Source organism: Apodemus sylvaticus, chromosome 1, assembly GCF_947179515.1.
Source record: "Apodemus sylvaticus chromosome 1, mApoSyl1.1, whole genome shotgun sequence".
Taxonomy (NCBI): domain Eukaryota; kingdom Metazoa; phylum Chordata; class Mammalia; order Rodentia; family Muridae; genus Apodemus; species Apodemus sylvaticus.
Genome location: NC_067472.1, coordinates 106,856,837 through 106,877,109, shown reverse-complemented (window position 1 = coordinate 106,877,109; position 20,273 = coordinate 106,856,837). Strand labels below are relative to the sequence as shown.

At 46.7% G+C, this 20,273-nt stretch overlaps 1 protein-coding gene across 3 annotated transcripts in view; it reads right to left on the bottom strand.

Annotated features, from left to right (window-relative positions):
* Uvrag (UV radiation resistance associated) overlaps positions 1–20,273 on the bottom strand; it is a 257,422-nt gene that overhangs the window by 175,778 nt on the left and 61,371 nt on the right. For all 3 annotated transcript variants that reach the window (XM_052158118.1, XM_052158124.1, XM_052158130.1), the window contains one exon: positions 10,029–10,111. In XM_052158118.1, the coding sequence (XP_052014078.1) occupies positions 10,029–10,111 (83 nt within the window). The remainder of the gene's footprint in view (positions 1–10,028; positions 10,112–20,273) is intronic.

Here is a 20,273-nt window from a genome sequence, read left to right as displayed (position 1 = left end):
CAAGAGAAGTGTTCCCACTAAATGGAGAATCTACTGGTAAAGCCTTTGTTATCTGCCCTTCTGGGCCCTCTGTGACTTCCTAAATGAATAACTTGGGACCAACATGCTCAACTTTTTTGAGCTTTAGTTGTCTAATAATAAAATAGAATTATAACAGCAGCATGCCTAGTGCGGCACTATAAAAATATGTATGCAGAAGCTAAAGAGATGGCTCAGCAGTTAAGAGCACGGCTGTTCTTATAGAGACCTCAGTTTGGTTCCCAGCACCCATGGCAGCTCACAGCCATCTGTAACTCTAGTTCTAGGACATTGATGCCCTCTTCTGGCTTCCCTGGACACCAGGTATGCACATGGTATTCATATAGGAACTCATATACACTTTTTAAAAAAGTAAAAATAATAAGGATATGCAAAAATTTTAGCACTCAACACTGTATTCTAGATGTTTGGATACCACTTTCTTTTTCTGTCTTAACTATGTAGGCCTGTATCAGGAAAAGAAAGAAATTTGATATGGCTCGAACATAAAATATTTAGAAATTATTACTAACTTTCAACAAATAAAAGACTATTTGTTTGCTTGCTAGCCATGTTAATCTCTAGAATCTAAGTCCCCAAAGTAAAATCTGGCTTCTTATGTGCATGGAGTATTTCCAGTTCTAAGGAGCTACAAGCAGGAACTTAGTTATTATGAGCACACTGACAGGAGACAACACGTTAAACTGATTTTCTTCAAAGGTGTAGCACCCACCTTTAGAATGACTGTGGCACCAGCGCCAAGTGATATCCTGATGCGGATAAGGTATTAAGTCTTCCAAAGCCTCTGATATGTTCTCTTAATAAAACTGGATGTAAAAATCAAGTGATGGGTGGGGTGGGTGTTTAATGGTAACTGTTATTTTCCTTGGCACAGACATGAGGGTGAAATCACTATCCTCTGGAAAGCTGCCTCAAAACATGTCTGGCACAGTGCAAATGAAGTTACAAGGCGGCCACGAGGGGCGGATGCTGGAGCCTTAACTCCAAGTGACATCTTAAACAAAGTCACCCTGAGTAAAGTAACCCTGTGAACCTAAGCCAGGATCGGCGCACTCGGGCAGAGGGAGCACAGCGCGCTCAGGCAATCCACGTGCTTAACTGCCTCTGATAACGTTCTTCACCTCCTCACGCTCATCTTAAACGTCACTCACCATTTTAATAACATCAGAAAATGAACATTTATGCTAAGCCAAGACTCCTTCGCAGGGCTTTGGGAGAACTCATGCGATTAACCTTCTGTGTTCCCCCTCTCTACTGAAAGTCCAGTAAGACAGAGATCCTCCTGCCTCAGCTTCCCAAGTGCTAGCATTACAGGCAGGTACCACCATACTCTCCAGGTCCATCCTTTCATTAGTGACAATGTGCATCCCAAGAAAACCAAGAGAGAACTTTCCTCAGAAAACAAGAAGGCATGCCTGGCACCACACGGCAGGAAAAGGTGAGGAGGAGATGGGTAAGATGAACAGCTGGACACAGTACCTGAGAATAAGATTTCCTTAAAATTATAGCACTTTCTTAGGGTAGCAATGTGTACACATGAACAGAAATGAAAGTTATAGCTAATTTTAAATAGGAGTATTTTATTCAACTTATAAAATAATATACAAAAAGTCTAATATACTTAAGAGCAAGTTTAGTATAAAGGCAAACAATCACATGAAGAAAACCTCAAACTACTACTGAGGAAATGAGCAAAGTGGGCCAACATAAGACCTGGCTTTGGTGGGAATACTAACCTAAGAATGACAGACTCATAATGAAAGTTAATGCGAAAATTCATTTAATTAAATTTTCCCATTAAAATTTCAATAAAGTTGATTTTCATTTTTAGAATAAACTTAACACCATATATTGTTGTGTCTCTGGAAGAACCATCTCAGAATTAAACTGACTATGTTCTTAAGACTCAGAAACCCCACTTCTAGGATTATAGCACAGAAATAAAAGATGGAAAACCAAGAGTGTGCATATGTTATGTCATGTGCATGCACATACAAACAAACACACACACAGAGACACACAAAGAGAAAGAGACAGACACACACACACACAGAGACAGACACACACAGAAAGGCAGACAGACACACACACACAGAGTTAGATATACACACAGAGAGACAGACAGACAGACAGACACACACACACACACACACACACACATACATATACACACACGCTGGGAAAGCAGTTAGAGACTGTTTAGAATGTCCAGAATGCATCATACAGAATAGCTATTTGGAAGCACCGCACCCCAACCTCAGAACAAAGCTAATTTTTAAAAAGTAAAAAACAAAACAAGATAAAAAGAGAAACTCATGGCAGAATTGATTAAAACAGCATATATGTCCACAAGATTATAGTTACATTATTTACTTTGTCACATGTGACTGATATTTTAAAAGTTGTGAAGATATTTTAAAATAACTTTTTAAATGTTCCTTCCTTGATTCTTGGGTTGAGCGTTTTGTCTGTAGATATATCTGAGTGAGAGTGTCAGATCCCCTGGAACTGGAGTTACAGACTGTTGTGAGCTGCCACGTGGGTGCCAGGAATCCAACCTGAGTCCTCTGGAAGAGAAGCCAGTGCTCTTAACTTCAGGCCCACAAAAGTAAACTGTTAAACCTAAGTACATGTAAAATAAAAACAGGATAATGGTGAGATGCATGTACTTCAGTTTCAGCAATGATTATTGAATCATTAAAGAATGAATTGGAGGGGCTTGCATATGCCATGTTGAATAGAAAACTGAGACGGAGAATCATTACTGTGTACATTTTCCATTCCAACTCTGTAAATCAGTAATTAAAACCATATCCACACATAGTATCCATGACATACGCAGAGACCGTGGGAAAGATACAGACAGCTAGAGATGAGATGGGGACTGCTGACACAGCGTGTGTGACTGGGGGTCCCTTGGACGCAGGTTCTGGGTCTGGGTGGTTTTCTGGCAAGGAACAGGGAAAGGGGCTTAAAAAGGAGAAAAGCCAGAAAGTAAAGGAGGAACCGCCTAAAATTACACTAACATTTATTAAAATCCTATTTTCACAATGTGTGTGTGCCTTTATGAATACAAGCACATATATCTATATTATGTAGACAGAAAAGGAGAAAATAAAAAATAAAAGAAATATGCCATTATACAGAAATACAGCTTTTGTTTAACCCATGCTTGCACAGAATACCAAAACTTTCCATTCTGATTGAGAATTTTTCTGAAACTTATCCTGTCTCTGCTCTTCCACAAAGGCTAAATAAGCAGTATTCGATTCCACTGCCTTAACAGCCACGGGCCCTGATGGGAAAATGCGCACACACTGGGAGCTGGCTGGTGGGTATGGAAGCTGCTTTGGCACCCATCTGTGGACCTGGAAAAGCTCCCACTACCAGCTGTGCGACCACGGGTAAGCTGCTAACCGCCTTGTTTCAACTTCCTCATCTATTAAAGAAAACAAAAGAAACAGGCTTTGCCACAAAAGGAAGGAGTCCTGTCGCTCGCTGTCAATGCTTAGCCAGGCCAGGTGGTGCACACCTTTAATCCCAGCACACCTGATTCAGCTCTTTATTTATTTTATGCCTGTGTGCCTGAGCATACACATGTGCACCACGTGTGTGCGGGAGCCCGGGAAGATCAAAAGAGGCATCGGGTTCCCTGGACTGAGTTACAGATGGTTGAGGGCGAGCCACCGTGTGGTGCTGGAAACAGGACCCGGGTCCTCTGCAGGAAGAGCTGCAACCCCCTGAATTGTGTTATTGTAAAACGCCCAGTGAGGCAGAGCTACTGACGTGAAAAAAACCTGCAGCAAAAAGACACAGCCCAGGAAGGAAGAAGAACAGGGAAGGGTGACACGCGAGCCACCCAGAGAAAACGACTCGAGAGGACTCAGAGCCAACTAAGCCCCGGTGAAGGAAGAAGAGTCAGAAAACAAAGATGACTCTGATGTCTAGACCCATGGTGCTGATACCAGAGAAGAGAAAGATGAGGTCGAGGAAAGCCGAGGAGTGAGGCTGGCCAGGCTGCAGGAGAGGCTCCGCAAGGACGAGACTGTAAGCCCAGCAGGCCTGGGACACACAGCTGTGAGAGCAGGGGGAGCAGGGGGAGCAGGGGGAGCAGGGAGAGAGCAGGGGGAGCAGGGAGAGAGCAGGGGGAGCAGTGAGAGAGAGCAGGGGGAGCAGTGAGAGAGCAGGGGGAGCAGGGAGAGAGCAGAGGGAGCAGGGAGAGAGCAGAGGGAGCAGGGAGAGAGAGCAGGGGGAGCAGGGAGAGAGCAGGGGGAGCAGTGAGAGAGCAGGGGGAGCAGTGAGAGAGCAGAGGGAGCAGGGAGAGAGCAGGGGGAACAGGGAGAGAGCAGGGGGAGCAGGGAGAGAGAGCAGGGGGAGCAGGGAGAGAGAGCAGGGGGAGCAGGGGGAGAGAGCAGGGGGAGCAGGGAGAGAGCAGGGGGAGGAGGGAGAGAGAGCAGGGGGAGCAGGGGGAGAGAGCAGGGGGAGAGGGAGAGAGAGCAGGGGGAGCAGTGAGAGAGAGCAGGGGGAGCAGGGAGAGAGAGCAGGGGGAGCAGTGAGAGAGCAGGGGGAGCAGGGAGAGAGAGCAGGGGGAGCAGGGGGAGAGAGCAGGGGGAGCAGGGAGAGAGAGCAGGGGGAGCAGGGGGAGAGAGCAGGGGGAGGAGGGAGAGAGAGCAGAGGGAGCAGTGAGAGAGAGCAGGGGGAGCAGGGAGAGAGCAGGGGGAGCAGGGAGAGAGAGCAGGGGGAGCAGGGAGAGAGAGCAGGGGGAGCAGGGAGAGAGAGCAGGGGGAGCAGGGAGAGAGAGCAGGGGGAGCAGGGAGAGAGAGCAGGGGGAGCAGGGAGAGAGAGCAGGGGGAGCAGGGAGAGAGCAGGGGGAGCAGGGAGAGAGCAGGGGGAGCAGTGAGAGAGCAGGGGGAACAGGGAGAGAGCAGGGGGAGCAGGGAGAGAGAGCAGGGGGAGCAGTGAGAGAGCAGGGGGAGCAGGGAGAGAGAGCAGGGGGAGCAGGGAGAGAGAGCAGGGGGAGCAGTGAGAGAGCAGGGGGAGCAGGGAGAGAGCAGGGGGAGCAGTGAGAGAGCAGGGGGAACAGGGAGAGAGCAGGGGGAGCAGGGAGAGAGAGCAGGGGGAGCAGGGAGAGAGCAGGGGGAGCAGGGAGAGAGAGCAGGGGGAGCAGGGAGAGAGCAGGGGGAGCAGGGAGAGAGCAGGGGGAGCAGGGAGAGAGAGCAGGGGGAGTAGGGAGAGAGAGCAGGGGGAGCAGGGAGAGAGAGCAGGGGGAGCAGGGAGAGAGAGCAGGGGGAGCAGGGAGAGAGAGCAGGGGGAGCAGGAAGAGAGCAGGGGGAGCAGGGAGAGAGAGCAGGGGGAGCAGGGAGAGAGCAGGGGGAGCAGGGAGAGAGAGCAGGGGGAGCAGGGAGAGAGAGCAGGGGGAGGAGAGAGAGAGAGCAGGGGGAGCAGGGAGAGAGCAGGGGGAGCAGGGAGAGAGAGCAGGGGGAGCAGGGAGAGAGAGCAGGGGGAGCAGTGAGAGAGCAGGGGGAGCAGTGAGAGAGCAGGGGGAGCAGGGAGAGAGCAGGGAGAGCAGGGAGAGAGAGCAGGGGGAGGCGGGAGTGGGTCTAGATTGAAGTTGGGTGAGTGGAGCAGAGCAGACAGTGAAAAGAATACTGCAGAGTTCCTGGCACAGGACCCTCAGCTGTGATGAAGAGGGACTTGGCCAGGTGAGGAATCCCTCCTGCCATGGGTGTGAAGAGGCGAGCACAATGTTTTAAAATCATGACTGACCAGGGAGAACGGAGCTAATTTTGAAAGCAGGAGTGAATGTAAGGCATCTCGAAGAGCTGACAGGAGGGCTGCGCGCACACAGGAGCCCCGACATGACAGGAACTGACTGTCTAGGGATTTCCCACTCCTGGCCTCCATTCACCCTCCCAACATTCCCAATCAATGAGACAATACCATCCCGCTGACAAGACCAGCCTGGACCAAACAGAAGGGAAGGACCCTACCCAAGGTCTGGCACCAGTCTACCAGCACCTGGCACACTTAGGAGGAGGGCCCACGCAGCCAGTGTCACTGCTGTTCCCAGTGTATTAGCATGAAAAGGAGAGACATTTCAAAGAAGAAGAAAGCCTACAATATGGTCTCCTCTTTACAAAGTATGAAGAGGAGAGGCCGAGGATGACACCCTAAAGGATCTTTTACCCTCAGCGAGTGGCAAGATTAGACTGTGGCTCCAGGCTTATCCTGGGTCTCTCCCATGGTGACCCCAGGGACAGACTTCGAAAGGATACACCTCACCATGCTGACCCTCTTACAACCACTCGGCAATTCACTACCACCAGCAAGAAAAGCATTTAAAGGAAACAACAACAAAACCCAGAGCTCCCCCACCCCTGAGCTTTACCGAACTACCTTTGCCCCTAAAACAAGAAAAGCTAGATGTAGACCAGTGCTTACTGAACAGCATCTCTCGGGCTGACCCACGCTCTGCCGACGCCCTCCCTCCAGCCACTTGCTCATCCACACTGGAAAGTAGCTGGCATTTCAAAGAACAACATTGACACCTTGTGGTGAACATCACAAAGTATGGAACTTTTACAAAAGCCAAATGTCTCCAGTCTGTTTGTTGGAAAACAAACCCTCAATCTCAGAGCTAAGGAAAGTTTGCTGCCTTGCCACACACACACTGAAGGCAAGCCTGGAAGGCTCAGATACTACCGTGGGATGGTAAAGCTAGCCTGGGGTCTCTGGTGAGCCAAGCACCTGACTGCTTTCCTACAAACGATGTAACACTCCCATGGGAAGAATGTGGTTTCGGTGCACCCTGGTCTGGGTATTCCAAAGTCCTAACTTCACCAAGATTCCCGAGCTTTCCATAACACTCACCAGCAAGCATTACTTAAAAACTATGACTCCTATTAAAAAATGGGGTACAGAGTTAAACAAAGAATTCTCACCTGAAGAACTTCGGATGGCAGAGAAGCATCTTAAAAAATGCTCAACTTCATTAGTCATTAGGGAAATGCAAATCAAAACAACCCTGAGATTTCACCTTACACCAGTCAGAATGGCTAAGATTAAAAATTCAGGAGACAGCAGGTGTTGGAGAGGGTATGAAGAAAGAGGAACACTCCTCCACTGCTGGTGGGGTTGCAAATTGGTACAACCACTCTGGAAAGCAGTCTGGCGGTTCCTCCGAAAACTGGGCACCTCACTTCCAGAAGATCCTACTATACCACTCCTGGGCATATACCCAGAGGATGCCCCACCATGTAATAAGGATACATGCTCTACTATGTTCATAGCAGCCCTATTTATAATTGCCAGATGCTGGAAAGAACCCAGGTATCCCTCAACAGAAGAGTGGATGCAAAAAATGTGGTATATCTACACAATGGAGTACTATTCAGCCATTAGAAACAATGAATTCATGAAATTCTTAGGCAAATGGATGGAGCTAGAGAATATCATACTAAGTGAGGTAACCCTGACTCAAAAGGTGAATCATGGTATGCACTCACTAATAAGTGGATATTAACCTAGAAAACTGGAATACCCAAAACATAATCCACACATCAAATGAGGTACAAGAAGAAAGGAGGAGTGGCCCCTGGTTCTGGAAAGACTCAGTGAAGCAGTATTCAGCAAAACCAGAACGGGGAATTGGGAAGGGGTGGGTGGGAGGACAGGGGGAGAGAAGGGGGCTTACGGGACTTTCAGGGAGTGGGGGGCTAGAAAAGGGGAAATCATTTAAAATGTAAATAAAAAATATATCGAATTAAAAAAAAAAACTATGGCTCCCAGGATCACAAGACATTGAAAGGAATCTTTATTAATTTTTATTTTTAATTTTGAGACAAGGTCTCACTTACAGTACAGGCCTGAAATTGACTATGCAGCCCAGTTGTCCTCAACCCTGAGACCATCTTCCCTCATTATTAGGGCAAATGAGCAGTACAAAGTCTCCTAGCTGGTACAGGTTATTAAATAGCATATACTCCTAAAAAACACAATCAGGAGACTAACGTTCCCGCTCTGAATTGAAGGGCTTTTAAGGAATGCAGTCAATGTGGGTGGTGGTGTTGGAGACAGGGTCTCATGTAGTCCAGGATGGCCTTGAATTTGACATGTAGCCAAAAATAATGATAAGCTCTTGGTCCACCCACTTGTACCACCTGAGACTAGGATTAGAGGCTTGTGCCGCATGCCAGGCCGGGGCTATATTTTCAAATTATAGGCCAAGTAGCAAAAATGTTATAAATCAAAAAGAAACAGGAAAAGAAAAATATTTTTTAAAATATCCCCATTTGAGGACAATATTAAATGAGTAGAGAAAAGAACAAAGAAACAGTCTGGGAGGGACACGAGTTCCCGGCAAGCAGTCCACAGAGACCGCAGCAGAAAGCTCCAGAGAGCGAGGCTCTCAGCAGAACAGACAAGGCCGCCTGCTACGGTCTGAGAGGAGCACAATGTGCATATACCACCACACCCCACACAAAAGTGAGTCTATGTTGTTTTGTAGCAATGAATTACTACAACCGTGATTTTAAAAAACACCTATAAACTATACATCTTAATAATACCATTTCTTCCACCACAAGGACCAGAACAGTTAAATGAACTGGAGTAGGCAGGACAACTAGAGGTACCGAGGACTGAATTCCGCGCCTCACGCGTGGCAGGTGAGTGAGTGTGTTCCACTGAGCTCTTCCTGCAGCCTCCCTCACTGCATTTCCTGTGGCACCCCATCTCTGGGCCTCCTATTCTGAACCACTCAGAGCTTTCCGCACCCTTTAACACACCCTCTTTTCTCTGTTAACTATCCCAAGTGCCTCCCTTTTCTCTAGGTCGGGGATTTTTCTTTTAGCTCTATTGTTTTCTCATAAGATCACACAATCTCATACTTAGAAAATGCCTTTTTTAAAAAATGCTCTCTTTCTATCATTTTTACTAAGGAAGCAGAGGCCAGGAAACGTAGGCGTTTATTCACATTTCAGCTATTCCTGGACACTCTGTTCATCACTTACTACGACTCTAATTCAACAGGCTCAGAAGAATGTCCGCTCAATTAGTAAACCCTATCTGTTTACACATCCCAGGCAGTCAAATTGAAGACACCTCTCAGACACAGGTCAAAGGTCATCAAGCATATGTGACAACTTTCGGGTTGTTGTCCCATAAGAGTAATTTTCACAAGTCACATAACCAAACTCTATGCCATCAAATATAAGATGCAAGGCTCACAAAGGAAATGCCGCTTGTATAATGTTTATAAAATAACCATTCTTCATGAGTTCTTCTGGATTCTTCCACTAGAAGATCTATAGAGAAGATGTAATGCTCTAAAATTTATGATGTGCTAAGTAAACATTAGAAAAACACTACCCAAGTCAAATTTCCACTAGCAGTCTGAGCTGAACAAGGGCTGAGTGTTGCGCTGACTCTACTGGGAAATGTCCCCTGAGAAATATCCCTGATAATCTACCACATGTAAAACTGAAGCTAAATTTTTAAATCTTTCAAAATTAATCCCAAGCATTTCATCCGCACACGCATCCATCCAGAGACCCAGGCATTTAAGCCTCTGAGCCTTGGATCTCTGCAAAGCTCCTCTGGCCTGTCACGCAGGCCTCTCAAGATGGTGAGCAAGCCAAGAGCCCAAGGCACGCCTGGGGCAGCTGGTGGGCTCTCCTGGGAAGCACCACTGACGAGTTCCGGTTGTGTCCATACTCTGCAGACCAGCGAGGGCCTCCGGCTCTGTTTTAAGATCTGCGGCTTCCAGCTGCTCTTTCCCACTACCCAATGAGAGGAAATGGCTTTTCAAAGGTCTTGTCAAGGAGATAAACTTAAATCACTAGAGCGGCAGAATTTATGGGGCTTTCAGTGAACAATGCTAAGCCTGCATGCTGGCTTCTCAGGCCCAATATATTCCCTCACACCTCAGCACCACAGAGGCACAAGAGAGAGATCTATCCAAACCCAGCAGACTCTAAGGAGTTTCTCACCGAAGCAAAGAGAAGACATCGTAAGAATTGCGAACACAGTTCTGGTCCACCTGAAGAAGGTTCTTCTGTGCATTTGGATGACCCTGAAAGACAACGGTGAAAAAAGTAAACAAAAAGAAACAAAATCTGCACACAGACCAACCGCGCTTGCCTTTCTCACGATATGACTTATCAAAGACCTGGGTCCATTTAAAATGTTAGAGTCCCAAAAAGTATAATCTCTGTGGAGCTGCCACCAAACCTTTCAGACAAGTGGATTTAAAAACCAGTTCCTTCTTGCTGTTCCCACAGAAACAAACAGTTCTGGTTGAGGACTGTGGCTAACTTCCCTGGGACGGTTCAGAGTCCTGCAGAAGATCATGTGACTGCAGAAGGGTGTGCTACTCTTCCTACGAGGCTGAGTCCCAACACCATGCTGTCTCTGGATGCCCAAGTCCTACTTGAGAATATAAGAAACAAGTATTCCCACCCACACAAGCACCAAGAATATAACACAGCGACATAGGAACAAGGCAGGCATCTCTGCTACTTAAGAAAGGCAGTATAAACTGTAGTTAATAAAGACTGGGTATTGGGGCTGTGGCCATTGATAGGGTGTCTGCACAACGTGTGCAAACCCTAGATGCCATTAGCACTCAGAAAACGAGATGTGGTGGTATATGCATAATCCCGTCACTCAGGGTGGAGCCAGGAGCATTGGAAGTGCAAGGTCATCCTTAGCTACACAGTGAGTCTGAGGCCAGCCTGAGCTACCTGGGGCCCTGAAAAAGACTCTGGACTCAGCCTTTCATGATTCTTTCAAACCCTTAATGTGCCAGGTCTCTGACTGTCACCTATACTTTTTAGTCAATTACTTTCTATGAACACAGAAATGACAGTTGTGTGTACCTCATAAATGTTATATGAAAAATTAATATTCATAAGGTATGAGTCATGCAAACACTAAGCATCTGCTATGACCAAAACACAGACGTTTTAATTAATACTAAATACTGGCAAGAATGTGAGAAAAATGGAATGTAAGTTAGCACAGCCACTATGGAATTCCACGTGGAAGTTTCTGGAAAAGGTAAAAATTTCTAGGAACGTATGAGCTACCAAAAATGACTCAAGAAGAAACAGAAAATCAAAACAGACTTTTCATACATAAAGAAGTTAAATCAGTAATCATAAGACTTCCAGGAGAACTAAATATAAAAGTTTAAAAGTATGGAGGCAGGCAGGAGACTTGACTAGTCAACCTTATAGTTACTGAAAATAATAATAATAATATACTAATGCAGCTCTAAATCTTAAGAGGAGAAAGGAGGGTATCGAAGGGACTTTTAAAGTCACTGTATGAGATCAATACCACTCTTAGAACAAAGCCAAACGAAGTATAAGAAAACCTTATACTTTATTATACTTTATAAATATACACACTGAAATCTTCCATAAAATATTAGCAAAACTATAGCAGCATATTGAAAGGATGATTCTATGTACTCTGGCAAGTGTTCCTGGATATATCCCCAAAAGAAATCAAGGATTTGAATCTAAGATTTGTGTATCTGCAGGCATAGTAGCCTTATTCATAACTGCCAATGGGTGGAAATAACCCAACAGTCCACAGACAGAGGAAACGACAAACAAAATGTGGGCTATTCATACACTTAGCTTTGAAAGAGGAAAAAAAAAATCTAGCACATGATCCAACCTAAATTCTAGCCAGAACAATTGGGCAGGAAATACAAAGTATACCCAAACTGACCAAAATAAAATGGAAAACATCTCATGTTCTGGATACTGTCTGGGCAGCAACAATACCCAAGGTCATTCACAGATTTAACACCTCTCTATCAAAATCCTATCTGCCTTTTCTAAAGAAATATGAAAGCCAATTTTCAATTCACATAGACTCAGAGGAGACTAATAGATGATAAAGAAGACTTATGCTGTCCGATTTGAAAACGTACAGAAAGGCAACAGCAACCCAAAGATGGTGGTACAAGGCAGAAGACGGGCAAAGAAAGGAAGGAAGGAACAGATGAGGGTGTAGAGACAAAACCCAAGTATCTATGATCAACCAACACAACATATCAACAGCAACGTGCCAGGGCTATTCAAGGGAAAAATAAGCTCGCCATAGACAGTATTGGAACAAGTGGATAGCCACATGCCCAGCAGCACTGGTGCTAAAGAACTCAGAGGGAGCAACAGTGAAGAGTTACTTCATCCACCGAGGCCAGCCGTGATAAAATATAATAATTATTAACATCCTATACCAAACCAATGCAGAGGAACTAGCATCCTTATAGATCAGTATTGTTGCCACTAAGGAGGCTGTCTTAGGATTTTACTGCTGTGACAGACACCATGACCAAGCCAACTCTTATAAGGACAACATGGGGACAAGGCAGCATCCAGGCAGGTGTGGTGCAGGAGGAGCTGAGAGCTCTACATCGTCATCTGAAGGCTGCTAGCAAAATACTGATTTCCAGGCAGCTAGGATGAGGGCCTTAAGCTCACACTCACAGTGACACACCTACTTCAATAGGCCATACCACCTAGCAGTGCCACTCCCTGGGCCGAACATATACAAACCATCACAGACAAGTTCATAATGCCTCAAATGTTAAAACCTGGACTAGAAAATAACAGTGATTTGTTTTATTTTGTTTTGCATTTTCAAGACAGGGTTCTCTGTGTAACGGCTGTCCTGGAGCTCACATTGTAGACCAGGCTGGCCTCAAACTCACAGAGATCCACTTGCTGAGATTAAAAGTGAAAAGTGAGTTAGTGCCACTGCCTGGCAATAACCCAGGTTCTTACCAAAAAGAACTGAACACAGACACTCAAACAAGACTTTGTGCTCAAATGTTATGATATTCAAAGGACAGAACAACCCAAATGTCCATCCAAGGCTAATGGATAAAGAAAGTGTGGTACATTCTCAGAAAGATGAAGTACTACATATAATATGTAGATAATATATTATATGCAAATATAAAAACATGCTAAATGAAAACTGCTAAACCTAAAACATCACAGACCATGTGATTCCACTGACATGGAATATCACAGACCATGTGATCCCACTGACATGGAATATCACACACCATGTGATCCCACTGACATAGAAATGTCACAGACTATGTGATCCACTGACATAGAATGTCACAGACCATGTGATCCACTGACATAGAATGTCACAGACCATGTGATCCCACTGACAGGGAATGTCACACACTGTGTGATCCCACTGACATAGAAATGTCACAGACTGTGTGATCCACTGACATAGAATGTCACAGACCGTGTGATCCCACTGACATAGAATGTCACAGACCATGTGATCCCACTAGCACGGACTGTCACACACTGTGTGATCCCACTGACATGGAATGTCACACACCTGACCCCACTGACATCGGTAAAGACCAAAAACCGATTGAGAACTATGGGAGATGGGGCATGGAGGAAGGCACACTGGAGTACCAAGTTTTCTTTAGGATTAATTTTTACTGATGTGTCTGTCTATGTTTTTATGTGCATGTAAGTGCAGGTGCTTGCAGAAGACAGCACTGGCTCCCCTGGAGCTGGAGTAACAAACAGTTGTAAACTATCTCACTTGGGTGCTGGGAACTGAATTCATATCTTCTGTAAGAGCAAGAAGTATCCTTAACCAGAGCCATCTCTCCAACCCTCTGAGTTTTCCTTAGGATAATAAAATCTTGCCAACTTGATAGAGACAGTAGTTACATGAATAGCACTTCAACTTTAAAAGACATGGCAAGAAGATGAGGAGAAACGGGAGAGATAGGAGACTAAGCTATAAAATAACTTAGCTTGCTTATTTTATCTAAAAACCTGCCATGTATCTTCTCTAGTTATTAAATCCTCCAGGAGCTGCAGAGGCAAGTCAGCGATTAGGAGTACTTCTCTTGCAGGACCTGGGTTTGGGTTCTAGCACCCACATGGTTAGCTTATAAACATCTATAACCCAAGTTCCAGGGAATCCAGCAGGCACATCTGTATTGTACATAAATGCAGGCTTGCAAAATAGTCATACACATAAAATAAATGCATCTAGTAATTTTCTTTTCTTTTTTTAGCCATACAAGTCAGTTATGGTGATGACTTGGGAGGCAGAGACAGAAGTTGAAGCGTAAGGCCAGCTTGGGTGACATTCTGTATGAAAACTAAAAATAAGGAGCCATGAAGATGGTGGAGCCAGGAAAGTGCCCGCCTCGTGCTGGTGTAAAGCCTGGTTCAGCGGTGCAGATTTGTTAATGTGGGCCCAAGAAAAGCAGCAACAGGAGGATACGGGAGGTTCTCTGGCCAGCCGGCCTACCAGAATCTGGGAGCACCAAGTTTAGTGACAGACCCTGCCTCAGATAATAAGATGAAAACTGACTGAGAAAGACACTGGTATCTATCTCTGGCCTCCACATGCATGTACACACATGCGCACATATAACCCACTCACGAGTGAACACACACACACACAATTTAATCTATATGTGTTAAACACATATCTACAAACATCACATTATAAGAGGGAGGCAACGCTGATTTGAAAAGCTGCAGTCGGGCTTTAGCCCACTCTGCCTGTCAGATAGGGAAGGAAAATTGTTTCTCTCCTCTTGTCCTCGGTATCTATAACCATATAATGAGACAACTACTAAAAGCATCAGCGGAACGGAACCGCATATGCGGAGAGTCCTGTTTTAGGTCCGTGCTCCGGTCAGATGTGGCGGTGGGGCTGTGGGTACTCCCAAGCCCGATGGCTAGGTGCTATTCTTAGCCCCACTTCAAAGGTGAAGAAACTGAGACGCAGGAGGATTAAGGGGAAGAGCCACCCAGTCTGGCTCACAGCCCCTGCTCTTAGGGACCATGGTGAACTCGGTGGTCTCCCAGACCCCCTGGCTACGCACATTTAAAGCGGCTTAAGGACAGCATGAAGCTCTTTGCCTTCAGCCTGCGCTCAGTAATTAACATTCCTCAAACACGCCAAGCGCCCCACTCTGGACAGCTAACTCGACCAGCGGCACGATCCTCCAGGCTCTGGTGAGGGTCATAATGGAAAGAAATGGCTCATTTGTATCTGGTTATCTGTGGGAGATAGTGCCAAGTGCCAAAGAGCCCAGGAAAGATTTACACGCCACTCAAAACTCTTCTGAAGCCAGGCCTAAGGATTTCCTTCCACCGAGAGAATCTCCTCTGCCTGGAGAGGGTCTGGCAAACTGTTAGGGAAGCAGATAGCACCGCATCTCCAACAGCAGCAGCTCCGGGCAGAGCAGGTGATTTCTAGATTAGTGGTCAGTGGACTTCTTCCATAAAGGGTCAGAGGGTATTTTTGAGGCTGGGAATACAGTTAAGTGGCAGATGAGGCCAGAATTTATCCCCAGTACTAAGGCAGGGGTCATGGGGCACAGCTAAAAGCCAGTATTTTCAGCTTTGCAAAGACACCTGTCACATCTGGAGTATACTCTTATTTGTTTCATCTTTCAAATTTTTGAAAATGTAAAAACAAATTGTTATTGGTTTACAGACTGAAAAGCAACACAGAAATAACCCACTTGGGCTGGAGAGATGGATCAGCGGTTAAGAGCACTGACTGCTCTTCCAGGGGTCCTGAGTTCAATTCCTAGCAACGGGATGGTGGGTCACAGCCATCTGTAATAAGATCTGCTGCCCTCTTCTGGTGTGTTTGAAGACAGCTACAATGTACTCACATAAATAAGTAAATAAATCTTTAGAAAAAAAAAAAAGAAAAAGAAAGAAAGAACCCACTTGCAGGGCATGGTGGTGCATGCCTTTAATCCTAGCATGTGGGAGACAGAGGCAGGTGGGTCTCTGTGAGTTTGGGGGCCACCCTGGTCTACATAGTAAGTTCCAGGACAGCCAGAGCTACATAATAAAATCCTGTCTTGATAAAAATTAAAATAAATTATTTTTAAAAAAGAAGGAAAGAGAAAGAGAGAGGGGGGAGAGGGAAGGAGGGAGGGAGGGAGGGGGAGAGGGGATGGAGGGGAGGGGAGGGGAGGGGAGGGGAGGAGAGGGGAGGGGAGGGGAGGGGAGGAGAGGAGAGGAGAGGAGAGGAGAGGAGAGGAGAGGAGAGGAAAGGAAAGGAAAGGAAAGGAAAAAATTCTCTTGGTAGGACGACTACTTATAAAGCCAGTTTACATGATCCTTTATTCATTAATTAGGTGTATTAAACACCTAATACACAAAGAACATTAGGTTTGTTTCTCACTAGCCTCAGAAAGCACATATGCCAGTTAAAGGCCCAGGTGAAATAATAAATAAAAGGGTCATAAGCCACGCTTAAAACCAAAAGCCACACAGGCGTTCTGATGTGGCGAGGAGTCCACAGCAGCATAGAACGCCAAAAGCTGCGGAGCTGGCAGTGTTTGGGTGTTAAGGGTCCTGAGAACCTAAATGGTGGGGAAGGAAAGCCCCACCCAGACTGAGCACCTTCAGCCATGGCAGCAGCAAACACAAGCTGCATGCAGACAAAATCAAAGCATCCTCATTAGCCCAGCTTCAGTGACGTGGGAACTATTTGGAACTCTGACAATAAAAGTGATGGGAGACATGGCTGAGTAAGTGGGCTGGGAGCCCTGGCACCAGGCCCAACTGAAGACAGCCTACAGGCATCGAAGGCTCAGAAGGGAAGGGTTTCTAACACCACGGGGTGACTATCAGAGCTGTGTGTGGTAAAGGTATGGTGTGACTATCAGAGCTGTGTGTGATAAAGGTGCAGTGTGACTATCAGAGCTGTGTGTGATAAAGGTGCAGTGTGACTATCAGAGCCGTGTGGGATAAAGGTGTGGTGTGACTATCAGAGCTGTGTGTGATAAAGGTATGGTGTGACTATCAGAGCTGTGTGTGATAAAGGTGCAGTGTGACTATCAGAGCTGTGTGTGATAAAGGTGCAGTGTGATTATCAGAGCTGTGTGTGATAAAGGTGCAGTGTGATTATCAGAGCTGTGTGTGATAAAGGTGCAGTGTGACTATCAGAGCTGTGTGTGATAAAGGTGCAGTGTGACTATCAGAGCTGTGTGTGATAAAGGTGCAGTGTGACTATCAGAGCTGTGTGTGATAAAGGTGCAGTGTGATTATCAGAGCTGTGTGTGATAAAGGTGCAGTGTGACTATCAGAGCTGTGTGTGATAAAGGTGCAGTGTGACTATCAGAGCTGTGTGTGGTAAAGGTGTGGTGTGACTATCAGAGCTGTGTGTGATAAAGTGTTGATAAAGGTGCAGTGTGATTATCAGAGCTGTGTGTGATAAAGGTGCAGTGTGACTATCAGAGCAGTGTGGGATAAAGGTGTGGTGTGACTATCAGAGCTGTGTGTGATAAAGGTGCAGTGTGACTATCAGGCTGTGTGTGATAAAGGTGCAGTGTGACTATCAGAGTTGTGTGTGATAAAGGCTACATAGGGAAGGACTAAGGTGATGAGCTGACTGAAGGAGGCAGAATGGCCAACTACAATTAGTTGGCTGTTATAAAAGCCCAGGGTCAGGAAGATGGCTCAGAAAATACGGTGGAGAGTGACTGGGGAAGCCACTCAACCTAGCACAGACATTTGCCTTTCTCAGTTTCAACTTGGCCAGCACACACAGAAAATGCTTTAGTGTCCATGCACATGCGCACATGCGCCCCAAGCTATCTGTGGGTTCAGCACACACACAAACATGTACATATGCTACACAGAGACACACAAAAGTACACACACACTTTAAGTACTAAGAGCTCTTAACTCAACAACAGCGGTGGGAAAGAAGGGGTGGGGAGGGAGGGGCAGGGACAGAAGCTGAGGGAGCACGATGCAGGGAATCAGAATGGGGCACACAGAGCAGATGATGACAGTTTACTCTATAGAACATAAGCATAGAAATAAAGTATGCCATGGGAAGATTCAAAGATGTGGGGGAGCAAGACAGAGCAGACACAAGCAGCAGCGTCCACAGGCCACCAGGAAAGCGCTCAGGAAGCTAGCCTCCAGAGGTGGCTGGCTGGATTACGGCTGGATTATGGAGTAGAGCTGGAAAAGAAGCTAGGGAGACCAGAGTTGTTCCGAAGAAGTTCTCCCGAGGACCCAGGGAGGTTTCCAGCATAAGCACCAGTGTTCCACACATTGTCCTTGCGTGGCAAGTAAGCTTTGCATGGCCCAGCCTCACCAACCTGGACAGTATAAGAAATCAGATGGACAAGAAGAAAAAAAAAAGACAACAAAACAAAGGTAGCAGCTTGTCCCACGGATGGGGAAGTGTCCCTTCTACAGTCACAGTATGCTGGTTACAGTATGCGTGTGGACGGCTACCTGCCGGATCCACAGCCAGTCTGGGTCCCACGTGCACGCGTGCATAGACACTAATGCGCTTTCAAGTGCTGGCCAAGCTGAAGCGGAGGCAAGCAGCAGGCGCCTCTGCTAAGCATCTGCAGGCTGTGGACACCCTCTGCCTGGGCTCTGATGAAGCCCAGATGCTGAGCCGTTGAAGAGGGAGGGGGACCTCTGCTCGGACACCCCTGCCCCCAATCTGGCCACAGCGTCAGACATGCTTTCCACTCTCTGGAAACACTGAAGTGCGCTGTGCAATAGGGACAGCCTTGTAAGCAAAGACACGGGAGTCCTAAAACAGACGTCACTGCTTTCTAAAGGACATTCAAAGCAACAAGGAAGGCTCTTTTAAAGGCTCTTAGGTTCAAAGCAAGAAATCAAAACTATAAACACTCAAGCAGAAAGCAGATTAAGAGTCTCGGTGCCACTACTTTCAGAAGGACAGAAGGGCCCTGCTGGAGTGGCCGTCTCTGGAGTCTGGTGTCTATTTTACAGCAGGGCAGAATAGGACTCAAGTGGACTGCATTCATTCCTGGAAAAATGTGCACCAAGCAGAGAAGACGCTAGATCCTGAGTGCCCTCACACGAGTGAGACAGAGGGCTGGGGAGAGCCCTTGGCTAGTAAAGGGCCTGCCAGGCACGCACGAGGTCTTGTTCAGAAAAAGTCGGGGAGAGCGGCATGTGTCTGTGACTGGTTTGGGGTGCTGAGGTAGGTGGGTCCCTGCCAGCCTAACCAGACCAATGAACTCTGGGTTCAGACTGGGGTCACTGACGACGATGACGACGACGACGACGGCAACAGTAAAGACACTTGTCACTGACCCCTAGCTTCCGTCCCTACACACACACATGGGTACACACAGACACACAAAGATGTGCACATGCACACAGGAGCAAATGCCAGAAAGGCAAAAAGAGTACATACAACATCTCCTGTAACCAGGGAGAAGCCAGCAGGCGCGAGGGAGGAGGAGCGGGCACCAGAGGCCTGGCTAGCTGTCACCCCTGGACAGAGTAAGGGGTCGCCAGCTTGGGGAGGGGCTTGAACGGCACTGACCTTTCAGAGTTAGGAATGCCCTCATTCCAAATCTAATCTAAAAGAGAATAAGGATTCTAAACAAACTCAACTCTAAACAGCTCAACTCTGAGTCTGAGGAGGACAAACCTCAAGCTGCCGGTGTTCACTCTGAAGAATCTGAAGCATCTCCACGAAGCAGCACGCTTGGCTTTCCATCTCCCGGTGCTAGATTCTCAAAAGCTCAAAAAGGATGCTAAGAGGACAAGAGCCTCCAAACTCATAACAGGAAATGTGGCCTTCTCCCAGGTTATTTTCTGGCTTCAATGAAGGCAGAGAATGGGGACCACACTGTAGCAGAAGGATTTATAAATACAAATTACAGGATAAGACTATTTTCCAAACATCTGTCAAAAAAGTTAATTTGATCCAAGAAAAAAAGGGGAGTGGGGGAGCCAGAGGGAGGCCAACTACAGTGACTAATGGGTGTGACTTCAGTGGGTCTGGGTGGGTCGCCGGCTTGAGTTCCCAGCATGCCTCCTTGTCAGCCTAACGAGGCACAGCCTGAGCGTGCTAGTGGACAGCTCTAATTAAATATGAAACAACAGGCCTGGGACTCTGACACAACCGGAAGTGGAGGAAACGCAGACGCCACGTGGCCCAGTTCGGGGATACAAGCTTCTCAGTGGGGCAGACCAGACTCAAATGAAAAGCCTGCTGCCTGCCTACTGGCCGTGCAGTTCCGAGTCCACACACAGGCTGGCGATCTTCCTAGGTGCTTTGCTCAGCCCTGAAAATGGCTGTCTCGTGGAGCTGCTCCACATTAAATGAACATACGCACTGTATCTGGTATAACGGCCGACATTTAAAGAACTTGGCAAGGAGGCCGGCAATGGGAGTTT